At 45.3% G+C, this 7,496-nt stretch overlaps 1 protein-coding gene and 1 long non-coding RNA gene across 2 annotated transcripts; both read right to left on the reverse strand.

The window, feature by feature from the left end:
- Positions 1-1,966: 1,966 nt before the first annotated feature.
- Positions 1,967-2,379, reverse strand: LOC112896513. Its single transcript, XR_003229490.1, has 3 exons — positions 2,258-2,379; positions 2,078-2,158; positions 1,967-1,990 (listed from the first exon to the last, which is right to left on the reverse strand). It is a non-coding gene; the product is annotated as an uncharacterized LOC112896513 (long non-coding RNA).
- A 3,349-nt stretch (positions 2,380-5,728) lies between these two features.
- On the reverse strand, positions 5,729-6,703 carry LOC112898218. Its single transcript, XM_025966587.1, has 3 exons — positions 6,699-6,703; positions 6,456-6,549; positions 5,729-6,376 (listed from the first exon to the last, which is right to left on the reverse strand). The coding sequence occupies exons 1-3, from the start codon at positions 6,701-6,703 to the stop codon at positions 5,729-5,731; spliced, it is 747 nt and encodes a 248-aa protein (XP_025822372.1).
- Between the last annotated feature and the right edge of the window lie 793 nt (positions 6,704-7,496).

Raw genomic sequence — 7,496 nt, forward strand, 5'->3', positions numbered from 1 at the left:
ATGGGGGTTCTTTTGCGCAACCGAAAGGACAGTACGTGATAGATTCTCTTCTGCCTTTATCAGCTGCACGTTTGACAACTTCACATCACATTTCTGTTGCTTTTTGTTGTGCTGGCTTTGAATCTCATTGGGCTGGGTAGGTAGTGCAGGATTTTTTACGGGCATAAGACCGTCTCCAACCGTAACGTGTATCGGACTTCCTATCTGCACAGCGAAATTGGTGGGGCCCTCCACTTCCGGTTTCGTTTACGGGAAAAAAATTCTCTACATCCGGCTGCAGAGAAGCGGCACTGCAGCCTGATGCCGATTCGCGACACGTGTCCAGCCTACGCATCTTAAAGCAACGGAGCTTCCAGGCCCATTAACCTCGGCTCGGCTCAAAGAAACAGTTTATTTGTACGGCTTCGGCTCGTTTCCTGTTCCAGTGGCTGGTGCTTGGTCGGATCGGAAGAGACCAAGCCATGGCCGTCGGAGCCGCATCTCGCATCTAATCTCCGAGGCTCCGACTACCGCGCTGCCTGCGGACGACGCCTACGGCGGTAACTGCCGAGTCCTCTCCCACCTCCTAGCTCCTGCGGTTGCGGCATCCCGTCCCGAACGGCCTGCCCTCGTGGTGGTCGCGCACGCCGCCGGCAGCTGGCCGGAGTCACCTCCGAACTGACTTAAGGAATCAAGCTAAGTCAGTACGTTCTTTCTTTGGTCTCCATTCAAAATCTTGATTCTTGCATGAAATTGGCAGAAGTGTGTAGCTCTGTTGTGATTGAGTTTTTTCTTTTTTTAATCTTTCCCCCCAGATTCACGTTGAAACTGCCCCTGGAAGCAAACTGAAGAGGACAATCGATAGACATTGTGCTATAAACAGGTTGTTGTATTAGTATGTCTAATGCCGATGGAGCAGCTGACCAAAATATTTAAACACTATCACAACTAATATTTTGAGATGGCCTCCATCAATATGTTTTTGGAGCTCCTGAACCTCATGTATTTTGAGCTCATAGTAGAGTTGTGAAGATATTTTGCAGCATTAAGATAAATGTGCCACAGACAAAGACGATGACTTGTATTTGGGAATACATAAGCAATTGCTCCTACCATGGCTGCATCCTGATCAGTGAAAATAGTGCTTGGGTGCTTACCCGACATTGCTGTCAAAAAAGTTTCAAAGAGCCAGATAAATGAGGGAATAGTTTCATCAAATAACAATGCTGCACCAAAAATGATTGTCTGCTTGTGGTGGTTGGTTCCAAGTAGTGGAGCAAAAGGCATTTCAAATTTGTTTGTTTGAAATGTAGTGTCAAATGACACAGCATCACCAAAGCATTTGTAATCCATAATAGACTGACCATCAGCCCAAAAAAAATTGGTTATCCGTCCATTTTCTTTGTTTATTTCAATGGCATAAAAAAAATGTGGGATCCTCCATCTGCTTGTTCTTCAAGTATTCCAACAAAGTTTGTGCGTCATTGCATTCTAAATACTTCTTCCGTTCGCGACCAATTTCATTACAGCAATCAATCTTCAAGAATGGAACATTTTCAGCACGACCATAGAATTGTTTCATAAATTCGTACACTTGTGACGGCTTCATCCCGGCTTCTCGTATTTGACTAATGAGTTTTCTATCAGCTTCCATAACCCGCCGCTGGGATCTCAACATGTGTGTCTTACGTGGACTAGCCATATAATGATTATGTTCAAGCTCAACATGTTGCACTGTCCAAATTCCCTCTCTGCTTATACTGAACAAAACACGAGCATTGCAACCTGTCCTTGAACTGCCCTTTGATGAACTAGCATCTCCATGCCCTTGTTGGCTGCAAACTATCACTTTTGATGACATTGTTTTATCCGCTCTACGCTTTGTGTCATGTTTTCTGATACTGAACCCAACCATACCGGCATATGTGTTGTACATCTCATATGCACTTTCTCCGGACTCAAAAGACATTCCAACTTCAGGAACAATCACAGTTGGCCCATGCTCATTAGCCTATTGTAAAATGTGTCGTAAGCAAAGTCATATTATCACAATACAAATTAATGTGTTTATCTTAAATATTATGCATAATCATGTTACCTGACATGCCATTGATTCAGGGATTGTGTTGTCATCGCCTTGAGCATTTTCACCAATAGTCAATGATGTTGTGTGCAGTGTCTGCTTTTCCACGTATAATAAGTACTAAATATTTGCGCATATCAAGAATGAACAAATTGTAAATTAACAAAATATTATCAAACAAATAGATAAATCTACCTGTGTTTTCTGCTGATCAGTGGCTCTATGATCACCAATGGTTGCAGAGTCTTCACATGCGAAAGGGAGCATAAGAGATTGTAACCGCTGCTCGTTGGCTTCGTGATCCTCAATTATTACTGCGGTATTTTCATGTGCAGAAGGAAGCCCAGGTTGTGTTGCCACGTCCTCTTGTCCTGCCATGTGCTCGTGTCCTTTTCCTGCCATGGTGGTCATGGATTCACGGTGCTCGATGATTACACTAATTAAAACATGTGTGAGAGCTGCTACTTCTGAACTGAGAATACATTACCTTTATCTTGACGGAGGAGGTGCGGATGGCTGCGAAGCAACGCAGGAGAGGCAACGATCGCGGCGGCGGCGCTGCGTTGTTGTTTTTTTTTCTGCCCTAGGCCCCTAGTTTCTATTCCGTGATTGTGTCTTTCTGTTCTGCATAAACGAGAAAACGAGCCGTACGAATAAACTGTTTCTTTGAGCCGAGCCGAGGTTAATGGGCCTGGGAGCTCCGTTGCTTTAAGATGCGTGGACTGGACGCGTGTCACGAACAGGCTGCAGTGCCGCTTCTCTGCAGCCGGATGTAGATAATTTTTTTCCCGTTTACGAGCCTCCCGTCCAGCCGTGTCTGGTAAACGAGCTCCCATCCACCCGTCGCCACTATTTCCCGCGTCTGTTCCCGCCATTCTTTCCCGCGTCGAGGCGAAGGCGACGGCGTGCTCCAGCGCCGGCGACCCGGCGACCTTGACGCCAGCTCCTGCAGTGAGGTCCACGCCCGTGATCCGGCGACCTTCGCCAGCTCCTCAACCCGTACACGCGAAGCTAGGGATTCCTCACCTAGGAACCGGAGTCTGCACCCCAAGCGGCGGACGAGCGAGGACGACGAGGGAGTCGAGGACGAGGCGGCGGGCGCCTCTACCGCATGTATGGAATAGTCTCGGGGGGAGACCGCAAGGGATTGCCTGGACGCGGGATCTGGATCTGGATCGAGGCGTGTTGGAAGCAGGGACGAAACGGGGAGGCCCGAGGCCGAGACGCGGCTGTGCGCCACCGTCCGCTGGGTTTAGCCCGGGTGGGAGCTCGTCGCTCGATCAGAGGTCCACGCCCGCGATGACCACGCCACCTCTGCGCTGAGGTCAGGCCCGAAGTTTCTCCCTGTACAGTCCCGTACTCCGGCGAGCTGTCTTCCCGGCGACTGGCGTTGCTTGGCGCAGGTACCCCCTTTCCACATCCATCCCGATATGTTCCATTGTAGCAGTGCAAGGTCTTGTTTATTGGGTTCAATTTCAATCCCAAATAGCTGACAATTTATCCCCATTGGGGGCTAGGGTTTGGGGAGAATGTTGCAACGTCGATTGAAGCGGCTACGGAGGATTCATGAGCAGCGTAAAACAGAGCTTGACCTGATTACCTTGACTGTGGTGACGCACTTTGCCTGTGATGAGGAGGAAGAACCGCACTGAGGTTCAGTAATTGGTAGAAGGGTGATCCCTAGGGACCGGTACAGTGGGTACGTTCGATTAATGAACGACTACTTCGTAGATAACCCAGTTTATCCGGAGTACTACTTCCAGCGCAGGTGCTTAAATTTTCGGTTCCCTGGTTTGCTCCATATCTTTGTATATAGTTGTATTCACTTGTTTTGTTTTTCAGGTTTCGTATGACTATTCGTATGTTCAAAGATATATGTCGAGATGTCGAGGCTGCAAATGACTACTTCAAGCTACGCCACGACGCAACCGGGCAGCCAGGCTTGCACTCAATCCAGAAGATAACTGCTGCGGTGAGGATGCTAGCATATGGAGGTGCAGCAGACTCGCTTGATGAGTACATACGCATGGGTGAGAGCACCATACTTGAGACCATTAACTGGTTCACTCGTACTATTGTCGAACTCTATGGACCGGAGTACCTTAGGGAACCTAACTTTCATGATATTGCTCGATTGCTAAGTGTTGGTCGGCAAAGGGGTTTCCCAGGTATGCTTGGCAGCATAGACTGCATGCATTGGGAGTGGGAGAAATGTCTGACGGCATGGCATGGTCAATATAGGGGGCACTACAAAAAACCAACCATTATCTTGGAGGCCGTGACCAGTTACGATCTATGGATTTGGCATGCATTTTTTGGGATGCCAGGCTCGTGCAATGACATCAATGTTCTTAATAGATCTCATGTATTTGACTCAATTTCAAGTGGACGTGGACCTCCGGTACACTACACAGTTAATGGCCATGATTATGATTTGGGATACTACCTCGCTGATGGAATATATCCTCCATGGGCCACTCTTATAAGTGGTATCCCGATTCCTGTGAACAACAAGCAGCAGCACTTCACAACTATGCAAGCAAGTTATAGGAAAGAGGTTGAAAGGGGGTTCGGAACTCTCACAGGTAAATACCATATCGTCAAAGGCCCTGCTAGGATGTGGTGTCCGGAAGACATGAAATACATTATTTTATGCTGCATCATCTTGCATAACATGGGGACCAAGTACGAGGGTGGACCAGGATTGCCCGTACAAGAGTACGAAGGGTGGACACAACCAAGGATATCAAATACAAGGGATGTTCCTGAGATTCAAACTCTAATACAAAATCACAAACGTATCAAATGCAGGTCTGCAAATGTCAACTTGAAAGAGGACTTGGTTGAGCACCTATGGAATCATAGTGGACTGCAGCCATCGTAGTAGTATATAGATGTACTATGGACAGCATCACCATTTTGTTGGCTGATATGTTCTATGGGATAGTCTTATTTTGATTTAAGTACTGACGACACATGAAGTGGTTCAGGGAGGTCATATGTACTTTTCAATCTACAACTTTGATTTTCTACCTGTTCTTTGCATTTTGTTCATTTTGACCTGCCTTGTCACTGATCACATGAAGTACTGATGACAGAAGGCATATTTATTGGGGGGCATCAACTGACAAACTTAATCAATAATGCCAACCATTGTAACTTCAAATGCTGGGCATATTTTGAGCTTGATTTATTTAGAGATTGAAAAAATGCAGGGCATATTTAGTACTGAGGACACAGGACAAGGACCAATTCTAACAACGAACTGGAAGGTGCTGAGAAGTGCTGAAACAGCATATAGTTTTGGCTAGTACAGAATTGCATGTGGTTGGAGTGCAAATTCTTCATGTGGTTGGTTGCACGCAACAGGTGTTGGACAGCCGATGGACTTAACAGAAGGGGTCTCCCACATCCTGAACGCTGCCCTCTTGATGTGGTTGCTTGCATCGTATGAATTACACAGAATCTCCTTTTTGTGGGACTCATGCCCAAAACACAAGCACATACATATGAGCAGAAGCTCCTTTTTCTTTAATGTCAATTAGGTTCACAATATGACAAGCACTAATGCACACAACACAAGCACAAGAGAGTTGTTCTAAACAATTGTTCCAGACATGAAAAAAAAATTACAAAGTGTTCCACACCCACAACATACAAGACTGATCATTTCTCAGCAGAATGGGCACTACATGACTGGCCTCCCTGCATCCTCCTCTTTGCTGCTATCTCCTTTTGCTCCTGTATGTAAAACTCGCGCACCCAGGGTGAAAATTTTTCTAGGTCAGCCATCATCACTCGATCCGTACGCTCTTTCTCTTGCAGCTCCAACATTTGCTGTTGAATAGCCACCTGCTTGGACAGCAACTCCTTCTGAATGCTCACAGACTCCGAATGGATTTTCATTGTCTCCTCTTGTATTTTCAGCTTCCGCTCGTACCTCTCAGCAATTTCTCTTGACTCATCCATCACAAGTTCCTCTTGTCGTGCGTCATACTTGGCTCTATCACTGTGAATCTTTTGAAGCACTTCAAGGCACCCTGTTGAGCTTGCAGCTGAGTTGGCAGCCCTTAATTTCTTTGAACTGTCCCTGCCCATTGGTCGAACAAAGTTCTCTTCAGTAAATTGAGGCACACTTGAAGGAGTCTGGTTTGGATCAACTTGTGCAGCAGATGGAGCTTGTTTTGTTTTTGGAACCATCTTCTCTGCCAGAAACTCATTCCATTTCTGCTCTCTCTTCAAAATTAACCAGCAGTGAATAAATTTAAAAGATTCTTCCATGACACCTTGGTAAAGCTGGAGTGCATCCTTTATCTAGCAAAAAACAGGATGAAATAAAGATTCACATAGACATAGAATCAGAAATAACACATAAGTTTCCAATCATAAATACCTTGTCATCCTCACATTTTCCGCTTTGGTTCTTCCTTTCAACCTCAGCGTAGAAACCACAAAACTTTGATGTGGATTTTGATATTTCACCCCATCTGTGTTGCAGTGAGTTATGACTGCGTTCCCCATAAATGCCTCTATTCATGTTATAGTACTCCGTAATTCTTTCCCAATAGGTCTTGTACGGCTGGTTAACACCCACTACTGCATCTCTTGAGACATTGAGGTATGCAGAACAAATTACCTCATCTTCAGCTTGTTTGTAGTTTGCTGTCCGAGCGGCACCCTTGGGTTCGCTCTGCTCCTTAGTTGGACTCTGCCTTTTCTTTTTTCCTTTCTTCCCGGTACGTAATTGAGAATTCTGATTGTTTGTAGCCTGAGAAATCTGATTTTGTGTATTACCCTATCACCAATATATACATAAGCATCCCGCATGATAGGCTCTGCTATTAAATTAACACAAATCAACATACAAATTACCTCAACTTCAAAGAAAGGCTGTTGCTGCTGCAGTTCATGCATTTGACTACCAACGTACTGGCTGCATTGCTGGAAGCTTGGGCCAGTGAATCCATGTTGGGTACCATCATCAATGTGATCCCAAGTGTTATCCATTGATCTGAAAAAAACCAATACATGAACTCTTCAGCATCACCAATAGTTTGCAAACAATACATAAGGCACCTATCCACTGTTGAGGAATAGGTTCAAATTTTATATTAATAGATTTGTTTTGAGTTCACAAACCAATTGCACCTCAAAAGTTTCACATCCCACTGGGTTATAGATTATTTGAAATGGGAGCAAACGAAACTGAACTACCATACAATCAATGTAACTTGTAACGTAAACATTAGCAAAAAAAAATGAGCAGAAACAAACACGATGAATACTGAAAGGATCCCTGCCTCTTCTAAGCAAACAGGAGGGGCAACGGGCTGTGTAAAATGAAATCAAACATGATAAACGTAGCTCTATACGTAGCTCTATCGATGCATTTGGATCTCCCCTTTCTACAATCCCTAATTCCCAGCAAATCCAA

This window comes from Panicum hallii, chromosome 6 (genome assembly GCF_002211085.1).
Source record: "Panicum hallii strain FIL2 chromosome 6, PHallii_v3.1, whole genome shotgun sequence".
Lineage (NCBI taxonomy): Eukaryota > Viridiplantae > Streptophyta > Magnoliopsida > Poales > Poaceae > Panicum > Panicum hallii.

Coding starts and splice junctions, on each gene's coding strand:
- LOC112898218 (XM_025966587.1), bottom strand. Junction 6,377..6,455: donor GAAAATGTGAGGATGACAAG/GTATTTATGATT, acceptor GTTTTTTGCTAG/ATAAAGGATGCACTCCAGCT.